Source organism: Phaethon aethereus (genome assembly GCF_964289735.1).
Source record: "Phaethon aethereus genome assembly, chromosome: 10".
Classification (NCBI taxonomy): domain Eukaryota; kingdom Metazoa; phylum Chordata; class Aves; order Phaethontiformes; family Phaethontidae; genus Phaethon; species Phaethon aethereus.
The window spans coordinates 17,525,614-17,547,845 of NC_138586.1; the positions used below are offsets into that span (position 1 = coordinate 17,525,614).

Genomic DNA, 22,232 nt, shown 5'->3' on the forward strand with positions numbered 1-22,232 from the left:
CTCACACCACGCTGCCAGGAGGAGCCCTCCTCGGATGTTATCTCTATTTTTCAGCCCTAGAGCAAGTTGTCTGCTAAGCCCCAGGCCTGAGGACAGGATTGCAAAGGGGAATAAATACACTGTGGAGATTCTCCCAAAATTCCTTTGCCCCAATGAATTTGGACAGCCCACTTTTCTTCTTGGCTGACAGAACAGAAAATGACTATTTGGGTTTGCTCAGGATTTGCTCCTTAACCAAAGTCACAAAGCAGAGCAGAAAAACTTTGTCCATGTTTGAAATTTGCGATTTTGTCAGCGTAGGGCAACTTCCTAAAGCTTCACATTCCCAAAGCTCATGCTATGCATTTTCTGAATTTTACCGAGTACAGCTTCTGTCTCCTGCTTGCCTTAAAACTCACTATAACTAAAATATACAAATATCATATAACTTGGGAAAATACATAGTTATGCAGCAAAAGTAACAAAGATGACAAAAAACTAGATCTTAATCCTGTAGCATCAAATGTGCTTTCACTGGTTGACCGATCTTAACACTTAAAGATGGTTTTTTGTTTCAGCAGTCATTCAAACATCATCTCAGACAGGCCCAAGTATTTTAATTCTTATTATGCCTTGGATGATGTGCCAGAATTATAACACTTCCAACTAAAAAAGAAACAAAAACAACCTAAAAAAAACCACTTTCAAGCACCAGAGTCAGTTTTGAACCTCAATTCTGGTTCAAGCTGTGCTTATCATCAGTACATAAATAAAACCCACCCTTGGCAACAAAGCTCTTACCTGCACGAGGAAGATGATGAGGAAGTAGAAGTTGGCAATTCTTCTAAACTGCTCAAAAAGGTTCTTCGGGAGGAAGTTCCAGAGGGTGTACTGCAGGGAGAGAGGGGGGCTCACAAACAGACCAGGGCACGGGCCTGACTGGGGACTAGAGCTACGAAATGGGAAGTATCGGTGCAAAACAGGGAAGGAGTTTTCCCTTTAACCCGGCGAGGAGCTCTGCCGCGGGCTGTCTGGGCAGCCCTGGCGCGCTCCAGGCAAAGGTCCAGGTCCCCGCTTTAAAACCGGGAGCGCGATGCAGCTGGATGCCGAGATACCGCTGAGCTCCCGCTTTGGCGTCCAGCTCCGGCTCTCTCCGCTGGTTGATTGAACAGTTGGAAGTGTCTCTCAGATATGCGGGGGTCTTTTGTTTGTTTGCTTTAAAGCAGGCAACTATTTCTCTTTTGTCAGAATAACCCAAAAACACACGGCTGGAGATGGTGAAGGGTAAAACAAGATAAAAACAACAGGATCTGTTTCAGCAGACAACTTCTAGATAGGCATTTGTAGAGACATGATTTCATGAAGAGGTAATGCAGAGTGCAGAGATTTTTTTTTTTTCCCAAACTAATTCCAAAAACCATCTTAGAGTTGCTCTTCTGTTAAAAAAAAAAAATTCCTGTTGCCCATACAAATTTGTTACTGGGTTGTGCTCCATTATCATTTTAGGAAGGCTGCTGGATCATTTGCTTTGGAAAACGTGGAATTTAAGAACACGATGGAAAATAATGGGTCTAATAATATCTGATCTTTCAGTCTGCCTCGAATAAACAAAAAATAATAAGCAGCCAAGTCTCAAGACCAACGTCCACTTAATTATAAAGAGAGACTGGTCAGGTAAGATGACTCCATCCATAGCAAATATAAACAGAAAAAAACAGCAAGGACACAACATGAAAAAATAAATCAGGGAAGAATTAAAATTAGTGCTAAAACAAACCATTTTGTCAGAGAGGGAACTGCAACAGGGGAAGGTGTCCTCTCTGAAGGACCCTCTTGCGTGCCAGGGTAACATCAATGGGAACGCTACACAAGTTAAACACGGTTAGACTTAAAACTTTTCCCCAACGTAAACTGAGACAGCTGAGAGACATAAAACCGAGTAAGATCCAAGCTGTATAAAAAAAGAAGGAGTGGGAAAACCCCCCTTACAGCTCAAGTGCAGTAAAACTGAAGCCTAACTGTACACCGAGCATCACGAATCCTAAGCAACCTAGTGTGTATCCAGCTGTGTTGACAATATCGGATGCCACTTGTTTGGTATTTTACTTGAATTGGCTTCACATCTTCTGAAAAAGCTTCATGAATGTCATGGAAAAAAGCTAAGCAGAAGGCAGACGGGTGTTATCACAGTTTTCCACCATAAACAAAAGCTGCATTAATACCATATGAATGTTTCCCCTTTTATCCAAAGGGATAAACAGAACATGGTTATTTTCATCCTATCTCAAGAGAGAAAAAAACCCACGGGAAAAAAAGAATAGGGAATCATATTTTTCTGTCCATTTATAAAATAATCCCCACTCCCTTTTGCAAATCTGAGTTGCTGTCATCTCATGTTGTATGATACTTAACCTGTCCTTTCTTCACTGTGAGAATGCCAGAAAATGTTAAAAAAAACCCTCACCCCAAAAACCTCACAAAATGAATGTGTTCATGTTATTTGCTCTCATCCAGCCTAGGAGGAACTTGTACACATCCCACCTGGGACTGATAGGAAGAAAAAAAAGACCAATAGAGAGACCGGAGATGTGGTGTAAGGTATGTACCGGGCTGCTCCACTTGCAAAGGGACCTTTATGTCCGTCCTTGAGGAATTCATAGTGTCTCAACATCAAAAACACCCATCATATAAAATCAGGGTGAATACAAGAGCAGGGAACACGTGCGCACGAAGCACTCGGACAAGTGGAGCAAACTCACCTTGGAGGAGACGATCCTATTGTCGCAAAACTTCTGTGCCACGTACGCATCTGTTTCCAAAACTGGACGGTGCCCAACCACCACAGTGCGCGTACCGACCCGCTTCTCTTCTCCAGCACACTGTTGGGGCAACCAGGAAAGGGAAAAATTAGCTTCTAGCTCAAAAAGAGTCAAATATTTTTATTAATAGCTTCCAGCTTCTGAATGCATCATGCTGTTCGTTGGAAATTAAGGCAGCTGGAACCTCAAAAATTCACTTCTGTGCTCCGGCAAAAGCTCGGAGAACGAAGAGGCGCACATAAGATCATTTATCAACCCAAGGCAACAGCGAGCCTGCAACCTGGAGTCCCCACTGCTGCTCAGCACCGACCTCCCAGGACCACAGCCCATCCTACACCCCCCCAGGGCAGGTCACCACTCATGTCCACTGTGCTCTCGCCTTCGGCGGGACGGCTGCTGTCTGTACTTGCAGCCTGTGCCCGTCTGCCAGGCAATTTTTCCTTCTTGAAGGAGAATATATCTTTATTGAGCACTTCAAGTCATTAGGAATGTTATTTATCTTGTACACACCTTTTCCTAGTCCCGACCTGGAGAGTCCTTCAGCCTTGGGTTTCTACAGCAGCTCCAGGCTTTACCTCAGGACCCCACAGAGGACGACAGAAACTGCACCCTCCTTTACACTTGCTCTCCAGTCAAGCCCTCAAGTCCACCCAAAATGTCTCATCACTGCATTGGCACACGCAGACTTGGGATTTAACTTTAAAAAAAAAAAAGTGTACTTCTATTTTAAAATCTCAGATAAAACCAGAAATAATGAAGCAGACAGTTTTGCATCACAGACTCCTCAAAAAGACACATGGGGTGCTGGGAACGCCAGCTTGTCTGGCTGGGGGGTTATGTGAAAGCAGAATGAGCTGTCACAAGTGAATCAGCCCCTCTGCTCCACAGCGGCCACGGGAAGGACGAGGGGAATCGCCGCAGAATAAACTCGGAGGGGAAGCAGAGTGGCTCCGCAGGAGGAGAGCGTCCCTTGCAAGAAGCCACGAGAGAGACTTGTAACCAGCAACACGGGGCTCTAGCAGAGACCCAGCCATCGCCACGGCCCTCACAGCCTTCCCAGGGGAGGTCATGGCATCCAGCAAATTAAAGATAGATCCTCCCAATCCAACCGAGAGCATGTTAACATAACACAAAGTAAACAAGGTATCTGAATATAATGAAAGTAAGAGCTCTTCTAATTAAATGCAACTTAGATACTGTATTTCCAAATTCCTATAACTTCACTTAAAAACACTTGCAAACTTGTGACAAGGCAGAGGCAATGCAGGTCCCTGCCAGCGCCTGCAGCCCTCGGGAAGGCTCAGGTGGATGGGGCAACACCATGGGCTCCCTTTCCATCAGCTGCCAGCTCTGGGATGGCCAGCCCATGCAAGGTCCTTGATGGATCAGAAAAGTCTATTTTCAAGAGAAACAAAAGCATGCAATAGTTTAAAAATCAGCTTTTCATTCTGTCCAGGTTCCACCTTGCATATAACAAAATGTCCCTGCCACAGGCGCTCGCAGCCAAGGCAGGAGACCCAGCTGGCACCAGGAAGCATTTTGCAAGGCTGAACTTAAAATTATAAAATGAATTTTAAATGACCACTTAGAGGAGATGGGGGGGAGCGGGGGGGAAAGGGTTGGTTTAGGCCAGGCTAAAGTTTTGTGAGAGTTAAGGTTTTGGATTTTAAAACACGAGCAGGGAAGACATTTGTCACTGTTCAAGGGCATTAGCAGGCGGCAGGGCTGCTGAAACACCAGCAATACTGTTCACACTCCGCTTAGTTGTATTAATCCTCAACCCTAGAGCTTGTTTGGTTTGAAACCCTACCAGGGCAGGTGCCAAAATGCCAAATCCCTGCCCTGTGCCAGCTGCCCAGCAGGGGCTCAGCCCTGGGTCTGGCTCAGCATCCTAGTTGTCCGATGGGCCCGTCGCAGGCAGCTTGTCAAGCTGCAAGCAAGACCCAGCTGGAGAAAAGGTGCTCTGAAAACAACCACGCTTAGGCAGCAAGGCCTGGGGCTAACTGCTGCTCAGGGAAAGTGTAGGAAAAAAATATATAAATTAAAATTAAAAACATTAGAAAATTAAAACGTAAAAATCTAAGCCAGCCCCATTCGTGTACCTGGAGCAGCAGCAACTGAATGGATCCTGTTGCACCAGGAGCAGGATCTGCCCAAAGGAAGTGGCAGCTCTTCCTTCCCCAGCTCCCCACCCATGTCTGCAGCATCTTTAATTAAAGACGTTGTTTTTACACCATGCCTAAACCTGCGCTGGTGTGCTGACCGCTCTGGCTACAGCCATCCTGAAGGAGACCATCTGTAGTTAGCCATGGAAAACCCGGAGCACAGAGCAGAAGAGAACCCAAATCCCAGGCGTGGCCTGGTAGCTGACCATGCCCCACCAAGCTTCCCCACCAGCTCCTAGGTGGGCTTTCACCCTTTGACTCCCCTTCAGTTACTTATTTGAAGCATCTCCCACAAAGATGACGGCCACCTCCTCCACGGTGCGTCAGAGTCCTCTGCGGTGGCAGCACAGGGAGAAGTCCTCGCTCTGTGGTCTAAACAGACTCCGACCGCTCCCGGCATTTACCTTCCCATTCTCCTGCCCATCCCACGGTGTCGCACCACCACGCAGCCACGTGAGCAGCTGGAAGGCTTCACGCCACCATTATTTTTTTTTTTTCCACCTCCCAGAAAGCGAACGCACACCACAATGACGCCAGTGGTGAGAGGTGTTGGCTCAGCCTGGCAATTAAAAGCTCTTATTTTGACAAGCCCACACCGAACGGCTGCTGATAGATTGCTAAGTCTTAATAACGGCTCACAATGGAGACTTAAGAGGAGATTTAGGGAGTAGCTGCCAGGCTTTTGGGAAAATTATAAAATATGCAGATTAGCGGGGAGAGGATTTAGATTACTTTTCCTGACTGCCTTTCATCAAAAATTTTAATTCTGATGGCAAAATAAAAAAAGAAATTCAAATAAAGAAAATATTACTTGGATACAATTCAAACAGCTGCCTTGTTGCCTGGTGGGGCTTTATAGAGCCTGTGCTACGGGCGCGGGAGTCAGCTGGTGCAAGCAAAAGCCAGAGTTTCTTCTGCTTAGAGCTGGGCACGCCAAAAGGATTATTTAAGAAAATAAACAATTGCATCCTGCCCATGTGCACTTTATCACCTCCCTCTGCCCGAGGCGTGGTGTTTGCAGGAGCGCTGGGAGAACCAGAGCAATCCGCAGGGATTAGTGGTGCCAGACTGCCCGTGGCCTGGGAGCCACGCGGTGGGAAGCCACGCTGCATCCTCCCACCAAGCCACGAGGATTTGGGAATGCTGGTGGGCGACCCCAGTCTCCTCCCTGCCGTACCATGCCCCAGCAACACGGAGGAGGTCCCAGCAGCTGGCAGACACAAAGCAGCACCGCAGGGGACACCGCACACCCCGGGAATCGAGAGGAGAGAGGGAAGGAGGTATTTTTGAGAAAAGCCAGCTATCCTGTTTGCATCACTTGAAGACCAGCCCCAAAGATGCAGATCTCTCCTGCAACGTTTCAAGCTTCAGTTCAGGGCTCCTACTCCACTCCTCCAGTGTCTACCCAAGCCCATTGGCGAGCCAACCTCTCAGCAGGGCATCCAGACCAGATTTTTCCTGAAGGAGCTCAGCTGGAAGACAACCACCAGAGAGTCAAACATAAATCACAGGAGATGAGGATGAGGCTAGTGAAGCCGTTCTGCCAGGAACGTCCTTCTGAGTCGGCAGGTTGCTGTCTATCTTCGCTTCCCACCTCAGGCAGGGTCAGGCACCCAGGCTGCCGTAATAAATAATGGCACCGTCACCACCGAGGCAGGCGTGCACGGCAGAGAACATGCCGCTGCTGCGGTACAGCCTTCCTCGTGCCATGGAGAAATTCAGACACAGAACATATTCCTGTTAAATATTTTGATGTAATCCAATCTCCTATACTTCCAACTTTGTATAAAGCCCACTTACTGCCAGAAGCAGCAGTTTTGAAAAGAAGGCATTAGGGATAATAGCTATTTTCTTACGTTGTCCAAATGTAAAAAGCCCATCTACACACATCAATATGCCCATGGAAGGTCAGCTGAGGCTTGGCATTTTGCTATAAACTTTTCTTTGAGGAGTTAGGAATGGGTACAATTTGAGGGCATCAGACCAGGGCTAAAAACGCCCATGGATGCAACTAATGACCCAACACCATTTATGACGTGAAGCCACCGGAGCATTACATCGAGATGGAGGAATTGGGTCTGCAGCCCACAGTACTCCCCAAAATACTTCGCCTGCATTTGGGCAAGCTCCCCTTCGTGCCTTATATGTGCCTTTCTCCTACGAACGCGTCCCTGCCCCGGCACGACAGCTCCCGCCTGCCTCCTGGAGGCTCCTCTCCATCACCCTCATTCTGGGAACCCATCACAGCACCACATACAGGACCAAGCCAGCACTTGAGAAAACTTGCAAACCTGGGTAAAAATTAGCAAACCTGGGTAAAAATTAATGGAGTTCAACAGGAGAGGTGAACCCGTGTTCTGCAGCTGCCATTGAGAAGGAGCCACTCTAAGTGGGCTATTTGTAGGGCAGCTGCAAAACACTGTGTTTAATTATATCCCCCACATGGAAAACAATTGTCTGTGCTACCTGCTGGCCCTGTTTCCAGGAAAAAAGTAGCGGCAAAAAAGAAAAAAAGAACCCACCATTTGATTTACTATAGTTTCAGAAAGCACCTAAACCAGAACTAACTAATCAAAAGAAACTCCTTTCATGTTTGCTGAACATATCTTCCAGCCACAAAGTAAACACAAATAACTCATAGAAAAAAGATCTAATAAAAACCACAGGCATTTAAAAAAAAAAAGTCATCTGCTAAAACCAGAGATAATTATACGGTACAAGTACAAAGCTCCAACATTTGAATGAAATCAGAGCTTATATTAAAGATATGCAGAAGAAAGATTAAATCACATTAATTGGCTTAGATCTCAGGAATAGTTTAAAGTCTAATCACTCCTATTGTTCCATTTATCATAAAAGTAGTAGAGAAGACGACCTGATTTACAAAAAAAGCCATAAAAAATAACACCACCTCCCAAAACAGCCTGTTCTAGCTCCTGTTTCATTTAGCCCCAGAAGAACCAAGAAAAACACATCCACAGTTTTAAAAAGCCTCCATAAATTTACCATAAACTCCCCAAACCATCCGGCAGTCTCAGAAAGTCACTCAGCACACCAACCTCACTGCCCAACCAATATATATGGAAATTGAAATTTTTCTTCCCCAGTTTTCTATTACTCTTTGTCCTTAGTAATTTCTATGCAAGTACAAGCAATGCTTTGAGAAAACCCTTAATAATTTAGCAGCTCAGACCATGCTTACCCACAGAGACCACATTTTTAGTCAGATGTCCTGATTTATAGGGAGAACTCCATCGATCGGGATCCACCCCACCGTTCTCCCCTACATCTGCAGGAAAGGGTCGAGAACATGCACAGCCCTTGGGGGAAAAAAACCCCAAAACGTTGCATTTAAAATACTAAGAACTCATAGATCCAAGAGAAAGGGCTGCAGCTGAGCACAGCTCTGAGCAGCTTTCCCATCGGAGAGGACTTTTGCTGCTTACCCCTAAGTGGAAGAGGGAAGGCCAGTACATTGGGAAATCAAAAGGTTAAAATTTAAACCAGTCTCCCCTCTATGTTGAGGTTGAAGCTCCTACCGATATTTCAACCACAGGTAGAACAGAATCACCAAGGAGTGACTGCCGGGGGCAAGCTGGCCCCAGCCAAGGTGAGGGGGGCAGCAGGGGGTTAACCATGTGAACCCCCAGATCAAGCAGAACAACAAGCAAGAGCAAAAGAGGAGCCACGGGAAAAGGACCAACACTTTTTTTTTAAAACCACATCAACACATGATGAGGCTCAACGCCCAGACCTTGTCCCGGGTCCCCGCTGGGGATGACAAAGCAGTGGATGATGTGCTCTAAGCAAAGCATCATCGACCCAGATCACACCATCCTTAATGCAAGTCGAGGTGCATCCAGCAACATGAGGGGCCCCGTGGGGCCGGAGCCCGTCCCCATTGTCCCCTCTGTCCCAAGGATGTGCTGCCTCACCATATGGGCTTGCAGGAAGGTCACCTTCACCAAGGACGATGGGCTGGAGAACAGCAGAGCCCAACTAGGCTGAGCTTCCTGGAAAAGCTGACTTAGCCAATAAAGCCACTGATAAAAGCAGAGACACGACAGGGCGGGGAGAAGAGGTGAAAGGGCTACTTGAAAGATTTAAGAAGGGTGGAGAGAGGAAATACAAGAGTTTTTTTTCCCCAGACAATAAATGTACAGGAGGGCCCAGCCCTGTCCCAGACTCTGTGCACCACGCACTGGAGTGACGGCCAGAAAGAGTTTTTTTGGTGTGGGTTTTGGTTTGGTTTGGCTGGTTGTCTTGGTCTTTTTCCATGCAAAAGCAGTCTACCCCCAAATCACGCAGTACTGCATCTTCCCAGCAAATATGCCACATTGTCCCTAATCACAGCGTCAGTTCAGCAGTGCTGGGCAGAAAGTCAGAATCACACGTGATGCAAAAAGCCAAACCCAGCAGGTATCGACTGGGGTAGCATTACTTCAGTGCTGCTGTTCTGCGGAAAATCTGTTGCTCCTGTTCAAACATAACCACTGACCTTTGGAAGTTTTCAGGATCTCAAATCTTTCTTCCCTACCCTGTTGGCAGACAGGGTTATGAAACCATCGCTCATCTTGATATACAGGCAGCATATTCTTATTTTTGGCAGTCCAAAAGAAAAGTTCAACCAGCATATAAGATTCAGGCTCATAGGAACACTTCAGACTCGAGAACACAAAAAGGACTTTGAATAAGAGCCCAAATGTTTTGCAGAGGTCACAAAGCAAATACAACAAGGTCTTCCCGTCTTCAAACCTCTTCCTCCCTCCTTTCTCCGGCTCAAGCTGTGCACATGTCTGCTGATCGGCAGCTATTTTAGCAAGGCAGCAAGCTCTTCAGAGCAGTGATTTGCCCTGGCAAAAATTAAAGTAACAGCAAACTAGAAAAAAACCTCCAAGTTTGCAATTGTCAGTGCTTGCATCAGCCAGCAGAGCTATAATTTGTTGGTTTTCCCATTGCTTTCCGGTCCTCAGAAAGCCCGAGTTCTTCAGTTAGAGAACAAAAAAACCCCCTTAAATACTATGTTATGCATCCCAGCTTGGCCAGACGTTACTCTGACTTCTGCCACCTAACGACATTTCACCCCTTTCTAAGATTTCCCAGCATTTCTGAGCTGGGCTGCCAGCTGACCAACAAGGAGCCCATTTCCCAGAGCAGTTTCCTCCCCTTCCCCACCGGGAAGCAAGCCCGCCCGGCCGCCCGCTCGCCGGGGGTGGGGGCTGCAGACCCCCCTGCCAGGGTGTACATTGCTGCTGCAACACCCTGAAGCAAGGGCTGGTACCCAGGCCTGCCCAGCCCGCGTCCCCCGGCTCGAGCTTTCCCCCAGGGAGCCTGTCCTACTGCCCGCGCGACCAGGGAGGGACAGGAGGGCAGGTCCAGGCTGCGGGGGGTAGCCTCAGCCCCTGCAATGGGTACCCAAAGTCCAAGGTCCCAGCCATCCCATGCTGCTCACTCACGCTGGTTCGGATTAGGTTTTTCCACTCCAAAAAAGTAAAAGCTGTGGTTTTCTAACCCTCCTCTTGCTGTACTGTAGAGAAACATTTCCACAGAAGTAGCAGGAGATAAAAGCTGGAAACAAGGGAGAAATCACCTACTTCACCCCTTGCTCCCCAGCCAAAATCAGCTCCACCTGCCCCAGACCCTATTTGGAGTATTTTCATCTCCAGATACTATAGTAACCAAGAGATTCATCCTTGGGGCTGCAGGCAGAGTTACACTAGGATACTGGATCAGCGCAATTCACCCAGTCAGGAGAGAAAGCCGCAACATGTGGCCTAGAATTGTTTATCTTCAGGAAATCCTTCTGGCTCACATTCCTGCCAGGCTGGGTAACGTGGCTGCAGAGCAGCTCCGGCAAAGCACACACTGCCCGGGGCTGTCTGAGCACCCGCGCCACGCAATGCCAGCCACGCAGCAACCAGGTTTTGCACCCAGGAGGGAAACCCGTTTCTCCACAAGGATGTGGAGGTGGGCTCCAAGCTGGCCCCGGGGTGCCAGGCTTGGTGCCCCAGAGGTTTCGGTGTGGCATCCTCAGCTGCAGAAGCGAGCGCATCCTTGTGCGGGAGAAGAGGTCAGCATCCCGGGAGATGATTCGTGGTCATCCCCATCCCACCAGCCGCTTTCCCTAGACGGGCACTGGGATAAGGGCGTTCCTGCTCTCACACTTTATCAAGACAAGTCCCTTCACCCAAGGTTTCCTCTCTCTGCACATCTGAGCCTCCCACCCTGCACTTACTGGAATGGTACTTGTCAAGTGGAAAGTCCCACTTCCATCCGTTCAAACGCACTGGAAGAAACCGCCCCGTGGAAGTGACGTACTCCACAATATTAATTTGGCTGATACAAGGACGACAGCCCTCTGGGCATCACAGCTAATTTTACTGCGTTCCCTCCCTGAGCAAACATTTATAAGAAAAGGTGAGCTGGAAGGAAGCGGGAAAAAAAACCCAACAACAAAAAAAACAAATAAAAACCTTCCACGACTCGGAGCGAACAAAACCAGCATGCGAAATACCATGCTGCGAGCCAGACAAAAAAAAAAAAAAAATTAATACTGCTTTTAAGCTTGGCTTTGCAGCCCCTGTAACAGCAGGGCTGCTGCTGAGCAGGCACCCCCAGGACCTCACATCACCCTGGTCCCAACAGGCAGCAGCCACTCAGCTTTGTGCTAATGCTGGGGAGGAATTACACAGAAATCATAATAAAAGATGGCAGGGCTGCTCACAAAGAGGATTCCCCCCCATATTTAATTTCCCAGCAATGAAAGGGTTTCTTTTCCCCTCTTAAGCCAACTGAGGCTCAGGCAACGAAGCACAGCGTCGCTGCAGTCTAACGGTACTTAATTTTTACTAGTGCTGAAAAGATCACAGATTGCAATACCAAAGAAATGCTTCAAATTGTCTAGTCTTGCCTGTTGCGCACCTTACTCAGCTTTTCTAGGTCCTGTACAAGAAAAACAGGATCCCCCTGTTCTGCAAATCAGTGCAGTTGCCACAATGCTGCAAACAAAGGGCATCTACCGAGTGAGCGTTGCCTCTGCTTTCCCCTTTTCCTTACAAAATCTTAGTAAGGTATAGAGCATATTTTAAGAGAGGCCAGACACAAAGACTGCTTGCTGACCATCTGAAAATAGATGGCTAGAAGTCAGCAAGCCCTCCACATCCCACCCTCCGCAAGCAAGGCTGGAGCCAGACCAAGGGCCCTTTCGCTTACAGATCCTGCAAAAATTCGGCTGAAATCACAGAGCAAAAAGCCCGCAGTGAAACATTACCCATCCAAGGCCACAAAGGAGATGAACAAGAATCTTGTTCAAGTTGTAAGCAAAAATAACGAGCCTGATTTGCTCCCAAAATACCCTTGCCTCACAGGTGCTTACCCCTCCTTTCTGCTGCAGGAGGAAAACAAAAAGCCCTTTACAAACAGCCGGATCAAAAATAAGTGCATTAAGCCTTCATTAAGGAGAACAGGACAAATGTCTCTGAACTACAAACTTTATCAATTATGGCTGGACGTCAAGAGCAGGTATGCTTTTAGACTAAAGTGGCTTCGGTTGGAATTCCACCTCAAACAAAATGACTAAAGTTTTGGGGAAAAATGACTGGAGTCAGCACGATACAACAGGTGCCCAAAAGAGAGACAGACTAAAAAAGACTTTTACAGAATATTGGTCCTGAGCAGCATCTGTGGCAGAGAGCATCCCTATGACAGCATGAGGAATGGCGGAGGGCAGGGAAAGCACAACCCAGCACTGCTTCCCTTCCACCAGTGAGCCCCCCACTAGTGCATCGACAGCTCCTCTCCCCACCCAGCCCCACCGCCCAGCTGCAGGCATGCAGCTTGATATCCAAAAGCACTTTACGGCCATCGAAGCAGCACCTTGTGCCAACCACCGGTCGGCAGCTCCCTGGATTTTGGCTAAGCCTGAGAAAGAGCCCATAAGCAAAAATAAATATATATCTATTTAATGCATCTATATATAATTGCAGATATGCATATTTAATGCATATATATTGCATACATGTATATTTAATGTGCATATATATATATTGAATTCATTGCAGCCTCCAGGCAGAACAGGCTTTTCCTGATCCAGCGGCCTTGCCGCAAGGTCTGGGCAAGACCTTTTAAAATAGGAAAGTTTCACCGTTTCCTCAGGCTACAAGTTAGTAAACTCAGCTTTAAAACAGCTTACCGCTTACTGCCCACCCCCTGCGGCGTGCAGGCAGCACCAGCATCACTCTCCTGCCACAAAAGGGTGATGGCAATCCATGTAACAGCTCCACGCACGACTCTTGGGAGTCCGGTTTATTAAAAAAAGCAAAATACTAACTGCCCAAATCAGTTAGAACTAACCAATTCGGGCAAAGATCAGCGAACAACCTGCTTGGTCAGATGTTGAATAATTCAAAGCAACTCAGCGAACTGCAGTGTGAGGTAACCATCACCGAAAGCAGCCGGGGCTGCCTGGCGGTCGCAGAGCCAGCCTGCGGAAAGGGTACAGGGAGTCACAGGAGAGAGATTGTTATATAATAATTTAAAAAGATTTTTCAAAAAAAAAAATAGAAATGGCCTATAATCACCAGCAACATGAGCAGCAGTGTCCCTATTACCCATTTCCAATGAGTAGGACACACTTTCCGGCTGGCACGGCGTCCCTAAGGGCAAGTCGCGGTCCGAGCACAGCACACTTCACCGACGTGTCCTTCGTACAGCACTCGCCGCTAACAACCTCCCAGCGGCGTGAAAAGCTGCAAACCTCTGGGTGAATAAGGGAACACGCTAAAAAACACTGAACCTCAGTACAGCTTGACAATTAAAATATGGGGGGGGAGGGAGGAAACAATTGTCTGCTTGCAAGGGATGAGGGAGCCGGGGGGCAGAGGCTGGAGACGAGCGGCAGGGTTTCCCCGGCTCCCACGCTGCGGTTATGTGTCACCCGCAGAGCTCAGCCCGGGTCTGGACGCGGATCCGCTGGCTGGGGACAGCGCAGGCGGGTGAAGCCCGCGACACGCTGCGTATAGCGCTGGCAAAACCGGCTCGGTGAAAACCAGCCCGTCCCTCCCGACACCAGACCTCAGCAAGCACGTAAATATTTCCGAGGTGAGCAACGAGAAGCAGATTTCAGGCTAAACCTGTAGGAAAGGTATTTGCTAAGATCACCTCGGGACAGAGCGGCAGCCCACTCCCCATCATAACCTAACCCACTCCCCGGGGCAGGGCTCGGCGGGGGACCCGGGGGACGCTGTTGGGCAGAAGGCCACCAAAGCGACCAGCCGAGCCGAGGGAACCGCGCAGGAGAACCCCCACGCTGCCCTCCGGCCTCAGCACCCGCCTCCTACACACAACTGAACGCAGGAAATTCCCTTGAAAAAAATCCCCCCCTCCCAGCAAACGTTTTCAGGGAAAGGCAAGCGAGTTAATAGCACACTCAGTCACCCCACATCCAAGTTTCTTGGAAAATTCACACTTGCCAGACAACCCAGCCGCGCCGGACAGCTCGGCGACCGCTTCGCCTCCAGCGGGCGGCTCTCGGCCGCAGGGAGCGCAAGGGCTGTCCCCCGGCTCGGCCACCCTGCGTCTTCTCAGCGAGGACAGCGGGTTAAAGTCCCCCGAGGCATCGCAGAGTCCCCCGCCCCAAGGAATTAGCAGCCAAAGGCTGTTTTCCTGCTGCACACCGCTGCAGAGAAGAGATGCAAGCGTGGGTACCGTGGGAGGAAGGTGTTCACAGGGACCCTACCTGAATTGCTAAAAACATGGTCGCTAGCAGCACAATTCATTGCGGTGTGAAGGTTTCTTCTGCCTGAGAGACTCCGGTAATGCTCTCCACCAGCTTTGCTTTTAAATGTTTCCAAAAAAAAAAAAAAAACAAACAACCTCCACTAGAGAGGACATCAATGGTTACAGCCACAAAGCAGCAGTTTTAATCGGAAAGGAAGTGCACAAACCAAAGGCAACAGGATGAAATTAAAGGCAAGGCTGAAAAGCCTGCTATTAATAGATGGCCTGTTTGCTTTTACAATTTTTATTGTTAAAAGCAAATTGCCATGCCTTCACTGCGACTCAGGCAGCTCAGCTCCGAACCTTCCCCGCACAGCCCAGACAATTGTTATTATTCTTCGCAAAATACCAACTGGAGACAAAAACGGCTTCGAGTGAAGAATAAAATACAGCCTTGAGATGCGTGTAATTCTCCACAGAAAAGTTTCTGTATGCCACGGGTTTAACTGGCAGCACCATTTATCATTAATGTTTGACCGGTGCTTTCCAGTCCTCCTTTACAGTATTTTCTAACCTCTCCAAACTTTAACTGCACGCCTGAACGTTTCCACGCAGCTGCTTGTCCAAGGCTGGGTTTTTTGTTTGATTTTTATTTATTTTTAGCCAAATGGTTGAGCTATTTCTGGGAATAAGTCTACAGTTAGGGGACTGCTGTGCAACGTTAAAGAGAAAAGGTTACAGGAATTTATGAAACTCTTCTGTGCCCGTTTTCCAGGGTAGGAGCATCGAAAAGGGATTTCAGTCCCGGGGACGAGCCTTTTGCAGCTCCAGGTTCACAATTTGAGCCTCCGCTGTCTTGTCTGTGGGCAAGCATGGGCTGCCCTGCGGCTGCTGGAGGGGAACTGGCCCCGAGCGCATGAAATGCTGTATCACGTTAAATACACATTACAAAATAAATTCCAGCAATGTTCATGAAAAATTAAAGTCACCTCATCAAAATCTATGCTCTTTTGAAACGTGGGTTCCCTCCAAGCAGAACTGCCACCCAGTGTCATGGAGACACCCCAGCCCCAACCTTTGCTGTGGGATTTTGTCATATTAATGAAAGCAAAACGCTTCTTGCGGAAGTTGGCAGTCAGGTACAAGGTATTTGACATGACTCTCAAGGTGTTAGCATGGCTGGATTGAGGGGGAAAAAGCCATTCTCAAGGCTTCCAACTCCTACCTATGCTCTTCTTTTTTATTAGAACAGGAACTGCAATCACACACTGTAATGTCTGGTTCACACACTCTTAAAAAAAAAAAAAGCAAGCGTCAAAGAAAACCGCAGATGTGCTCCATGTCCCAAAATAGACTTTATTACACATTTGCTGCAAAAAATAAAGACGGGAGCGTAAATCAGCATCCTCCACCCCAGACTGGGACATCTCCCACAAGAAGTATTCCAGCATCCCCCCGAGCCGGGCAGGCCCCGCGCTGCTCGGCATGCCCCACGGGCTCTCCCCACCACCCCTGCCCCTCCTCATCTACTCCCCATCGCCAACCAAAGGCACAGGGAATTTATTTCCCTTCCAAAAAGCGACTTTGGGCCATTTCTCATTTTGTGCCACTTGAATAGGTCTCAATGGGGACATTTTCCTGCAGAGCACCAGGAAGGACCTTCCCCTCTCCTTCCCAGGCTCAAACCACCTCCTCACTCTCCAGCACACACCTCTTGAGTCAACACATGCCTTCCCCAAGGCCTTCCTCCTGCCTCTGCCCCTCCCCAAAGGCACCAGGCAGGGCTTCGGGGACACGAGGGGACAAACCACCGCGCTCTGGTCCTGCCGATGGCTCTGGGTGCGTGGACCATCCCGACCCAGACCCTCCTCCTCGGCAGCACCAGCCTTGTCCCCCGCAAGCTGTGTGGGGCTGAGGGCACTCAGGGTAAGACAACCTTCAAAAAAATCCAAAGGGGCTTTGCAAAACGACCGCAGAGCCCAAGTGGAGCCCTGAACCTCGCACCAGGCACCGCTCGCGCATGCGAGCCCCCACCCGCAGGGACAGGATCCGTCCCCCCGCCACTTCGGGAAGGGTACGGATTTGGAAAGGGAGTTTGCGACGCTCACAAGAGCATTAACGGGGCAAAGCCTCCCCTGCGGTCGCAGAACCGCAGTGGCACGGCGGGCGCAGCCGGGGGACGCAAAGTGAGCGGCGAAGCGGTGCCCGGGGAGCCTGGCTGGGGCAGCCCCCGCAGTGTGGACAAGCCACAGGCGACATTAAACCCCGGCTCGAGTGCCCGTCCCCTGCAACCCGGCCTCGTGGCGGTTTGCACGCAACTTTTAATCAGATAAAACGAGCCCCAGATGGAAAAGCTCCATGTGAAAGCAGCACCAAGCATGCAAATCGAGCGCAACGGTCGGTTGCAAAGGCGGCTCCTCGGTTTTAGGGCTGCACGAAGCAACCCCCTTCTCTTCCCTCACCGTCCCTCCGCTGTGACGCGGGCAAGCCCGAGGCATTCCAGCGGGGACACCAAGGGACAGGTCCTGACCCGTGGGAGCTGACCAGTCCCAGGGAGAGGAGGGCGAGAGACCCCAGGCAGCCCTTTAACCAACCCGGGGGTACCTCCGTTGCTGGCAGCAGAGACGGATGGAGACCCCGGGAGAAGACCAGCAAGGGAACATCCTTACCAGCCTAGAGCAAGGCAAAGGCACCTAGTCATGACGCGGGTCCAGCCCAGGGAAAAGCGCCGCGCGCCCGTCTAAGGGGCATCTTCCTTCCCCCAATGTCAAGCAGATGTTCTCGAGAGCCAGGAGCTCAGGACCAGCCCAGCACTTGCTAAACACCAGGGACTTACCAGGGCACAGGCTGCAAAGAGGATCAGGCCCCAAGGTATTTAATTAAAAGGGAATAACACAACTAAGGTCCTGTTGTTAGGCACTGCACAAACACACAAAAAGCAGAATTTTGCTCCCAATTAGGGACTGTTTGTTATTTTCTTACCCTGGATTTTACACAAGAATAGGAAAATACCAGAGCGGGGACCTGTGCTAACCGCAGAGGCAAGAGACCCAGGCAGCAACACCACGACGGGTGAGCACTGGCCCATGGGCTCAGCCGGCAATGGGTACCCCGAAAGGAGGGAGAGCACCCCTGGGGTGCTTCCCCCCCCCAGCCTTCCTGCACCAGCAGGGCAACGGCTGCCAGGGCTCACTTCCAGATCGGCCTTAATTAAAACCAAATGGGGGGTGGGAACTGAAAACAACGGCGGCATCAGTAACTTTTCTTTCTGCATTTCTTACTTAGTTCTTACAACAGCCCGAATTGGCACCGGCCTCGCGGCACTGGCCGAGCTGTGGTGCGGAGCTGTGGCCCAGAGGTACGGCTGTCTGCACGCTTCGGAAGAAGCCAGGGAAAGTAATTAAGGAAAAAAAGCACATTGTCTTTGGTTCACGACACAGGGACCAGCAATTCCGACTCCCGGGCACCTGCCAAGCGAGTTTGGAAGCAGGCAGCGCTTGCCCCGCTCCTGCAAGGAGCCCAGCACGAGGAGACGGGCCCAAACCCCTCCAGACACCAACACACTTCCCTGCTCTACTCCTGCAGCCACCCCGCAGCAGCCGTATGAGCAGCATGAGGCTAAAAAAAAAGACTCCAATGCCAGAATCCATTTCCAACAAAGAATTAAAGTTATACTTCAAGTTGACAATATCTCCCAAAAGTGGATTAACCGTGGCAATTCAATCCCACCTCCCCGCGGCGATCCCGGACCGACTCCCCTTTCAGCAGGGATGATTTCAGCAGTGCAAATTGAAGTTCAGAATCCAATTTGTTGCTGCAGAGAGCATCAGTCTGTACCCTGGGGTGGCAAAGCAGACCCACATACCCCACTCTGCCCCTCTTGCTCTTCTTACCCTGATGTTTCGTGCCCTATCCAGATTAAAATAAGTTTACAAGAGGGTGAAATGGAGCTACGTGTAACGGTCACGTTGACAGGGCAAGGCACCGTTCATCACGCCTAAGCAGTGAAATACATCTGAAAACAGAATTTTTAATATCCGTTGGTATTTATGAGCCTCTGGCAGAGACCACACAGTGGAGAGGTGACAACATTTGTTTGAGTAGCCCTGTGGGATCTTGGTGTCAGGTAATCTGCAGCCTTTAATAACTGCAGTGAATTTTCTGCAATGCTACTGCCACAAGACGAGCATCACTTGAAGCCCCGTGCCACCCAGATGAGACTGAGGGCAAGACGGCAACTTGGGGATACCTCCACAGAGATTGGTGCGGGCTGTCCTCTCATCCCACAGAGCAGGAGAGGGGGACCAGCCCAAACCCAGCCAGCTCCTGGGAGACCCGCAGGGCTGGGGATGGGGCAGAGCCGCAGCAGCACGGTGGGTGGCAGGAGCTGCTATCTGCCCAAGGCCCGGGGGGACCCATGCCACCTGCACCAGCCTGATAACACACACAGTTGCTGCTCAAATGCCACTTGCAAAGCTGGTAGATGGAAAAAGTGTCCAACAACCCTCAGCAACGCCACAGCCGTGCCGGTGCACTGCCCTGGTCCTCAAGCAGAGCAGTTCCTCTAACCAAAAAGCACCTCTAACCCTCCAAATACATGCTGCATCAGTTTATCCCTGAACAAAGCTGTTAGAAATACTTGGGTTCAGCATTCAGGACTGTTACTTCTCCACTCCGGCGGACATCACACCCCAGCAGTGGTGCATGTCCCCTGCCCGTGCCGAGGGACAGCGAGAGGTGGCGCAGAGCTGGTGCGGGACCACCGGGCAGCAGAGGGGTCATGCTTCACGTGTCAGGAGGATGCCGGAGCCAAAGCCCAGCCAGGCACCTCTATGGGTACCTGCTCACAGGAGGTGGCCACCTAAAAACACTTCTTTAGCTGAACTCAGTGGAGATGCTTCATACCCCAAATACCTCCTGACATGGCTCGGAAAAAGTCTCCTGCAAGGGCGGGGTAGGAAGCACATAACACAAGCCAGAGCTAAATCCAAAATCATCAAAGTTAGAAACTCAGGGCACTGAGATTAGATCTAAGAAGTTTGTCCCCCGGGCTACAAAACAATAGTTGCAGTAGGTGTGCTCTCTACAAGGCTCACCCAAAGCCTGCAACAGAAATACAACCTACAGATGGGAAAATTAACCATTTTTTTCCCTCAGAACTGCTGCAGAACTACCTCCAGACTTAAAAAGGAGATCTGAGTCCCTCGTGCTGAAAGCCTGGAAATGCGGCACAAACACAGCTCGCTCAAAACCAAAAGTGAATCTGAGAACACATCTCACGGCGGCTCTGGCCTTGCGGGCAGCCACAGGCAGAGCCCGTGGTTCTGGCAGGTAAGTGGGTGCCAGGAGCTGCAACACGCCTCAGGAAGCGGCTCCTCAGCCTCCAAGGGTGCATATGCTGTGCTAATAACATATGGAACTTAATGTTAGCTAGGCACTGCGCAATAAATGACACCGCTAAACAAACAGAAGCTCCTGAAATGATGTTAAAACACTGGTTTTACCACACTTGCTGTGGAAGAGGAAAAAATGAGTAATTACAGAGTTCAGGCCAAGCAATGAGGTCACGGTAAAAACCTCCAAGTAGCTTATGTGGCACCGGGAGGGTTTTTAACGTCTTTGGGGACACGAAGCTGTTGGGAAGCGGTGGGCAGCACCCCAACAACTGCCGTGCCTCTCGCCCGGCCTAGAGCCATGCGATTTTGGGTGCGTGCTTCCAGGGACTGAGAAGTCCCCTCTTCTAGGTTTTGGCGGGTTTGGGGTTTTTTTTGGGGGGGTGGAGGGTAATAAGGTTGGGGCCCTCGCAGCAAAGGCAACTTGTCGTGAGGAGCCGCAGCGCAGGCAGGGGTTTCGCAAGGGAGGGAGCTGCCGCTGCGGTCCCTGGCAGGAGCGGGCCGGCAGCCCTGCGGCCGCGCCCCGTGCCCCCCCCCGTCCCGTAAAACAAATACAAAAAAAAGAGATTAAAGGAAAATAATAATGAACCCTCCCCCGCCCGGCACCCCCGGAGCCACCCCCGCACTCACCAGGCGGCTCAGGCTGCGGCGGAGCATCGCGGCGGCGCCCGGCCCCGCCGCCCTCACCGCCGCATGGCCCGGGCAGGGCTCGGCTCCTAGGCCGCCCGCCGGCCGTGCACCATCCCGCCGCGGGGCCCCGCCGCCGGCTCGGCCCGGCGCGGCTCGGCTGGCGGCACTTCCCCCGCGCCCCCGCTTTTGTCCCGCCACCGCCCGGGAGGCGGGGCCGCGCCCCGGAGCAGGCTGGGAGCGGTAGTGCCGGGCCGCGGCCGCCCCGCCGGCTCCCCGGCGGCCTGCGGGGCCGGCAGCGGGCGGCACCCCCCGGAATACCGGGCAGCCCGGTGCGGTCCGAGAGCGTGAGCTGGTGGCGGGGAGCGGCCGCAGCGGGGGCCTGAGAGAAGCACCAGCCCTGCAGCCCCCAGAGCCGTCGCGTTAGACCCCTTCTGCCCCGCCCCCCCCCCGCCGACCGGAGCCGCTGCCGTGGTTAGGCACCGGGCACCATCCTACGCTTAATGCAGGACCCGTCCCTCCCCCGTCGCAGCCTCCCTCATAAGCCCCCGGGACCAAACTCCAGCCACGGCCCCGACGCTCGAGCAAATACCACAAGCACCCCCGCAGCAGTCTCCCCGGGTCCACAGAAGGGGTGCATAGAGTCCCTTGGTGGTTTCCCCACCACAAGCTCTTCCCAGGAGATCCCCTGCCTCGGGCGGCTGAGCCTGCCGGCCCGCAAGCCCAGCCTAGCCCATGGGGCAGTTCTGCAGCCCCCGGTGCCCCCAGCCCCCGGTAGCCCGCGGGCCAGCCCCCGTCCTCCCTCCGGGCTGGGCAACACACGGGGAAACTCGGCCAAAATCGCTTCCTTGCGGGAGCACCTCCCTGGTCCAGCGGGCACAGAGCACGAGAATATTTGTTTCCACATAACAGCAAAATTGAGAAGGACAAGATGTAACCTAACAAAATCTCCATTTTTCTATTATGTTTTTGACATTGTCATTGTCTGGTAATAAACCAGCCTTTTCTGCAGCAGTATCCTCCGCAAGAGCACGTGGCAGGCGTTCTCCTGCTGCTGTCCCGTGCCGGCAGCCCTGAGGGTCTCAGGCATTTCAGCAGCCTGAGTTTCTCCTATTTTAAAGCAGACTTCTCCCTGGAAACTGAGCAAAACTCACCTTGTTGCACCATGACTGGGCCCAGGGAGCACCTGTGGGTTTCCAGAGACCTGGAAAACAGAGGTTTTTTTCACTTGGCATTTTTAAAGCAAGAATAGTAATTATTGATTTTCCTAAGGTTAAACCCAGTCACATTGGCTCTACTTAAGCCCCAAATGTCTGGCAGTTTTACACAGTATGCTATCTCTAAGCTCACACGGAAAGCCTGCCCTGGGTAGTACCAAGATAGCAGTCAGGTGTTAGACAGGCAGGAGCCTACTGGTTTCTTTTTTTTCAAGCCCAGTTATCCCAGGGCAGCAGAAGGCTCCCACATCCCTGCTGAGCAAGGCAGTGTTCCGGAGGGCACAGCCAGCACTCCTCTGAATTCCAAGTGCAACC

At 50.8% G+C, this 22,232-nt stretch overlaps 1 protein-coding gene across 1 annotated transcript in view; it reads right to left on the minus strand.

Annotated features, from left to right (window-relative positions):
* The window catches only part of ATP11C (ATPase phospholipid transporting 11C (ATP11C blood group)), a gene marked incomplete at both ends in the record, with an annotated part of 55,164 nt that extends 33,297 nt beyond the window's left edge, over window positions 1–21,867 (minus strand). Inside the window, 4 exons of the mRNA XM_082004198.1 lie at window positions 781–870; window positions 2,739–2,858; window positions 20,704–20,984; window positions 21,855–21,867. Coding sequence (XP_081860324.1) covers window positions 781–870; window positions 2,739–2,858; window positions 20,704–20,984; window positions 21,855–21,867 — 504 coding nt within the window. The remainder of the gene's footprint in view (window positions 1–780; window positions 871–2,738; window positions 2,859–20,703; window positions 20,985–21,854) is intronic.
* Between the last annotated feature and the right edge of the window lie 365 nt (window positions 21,868–22,232).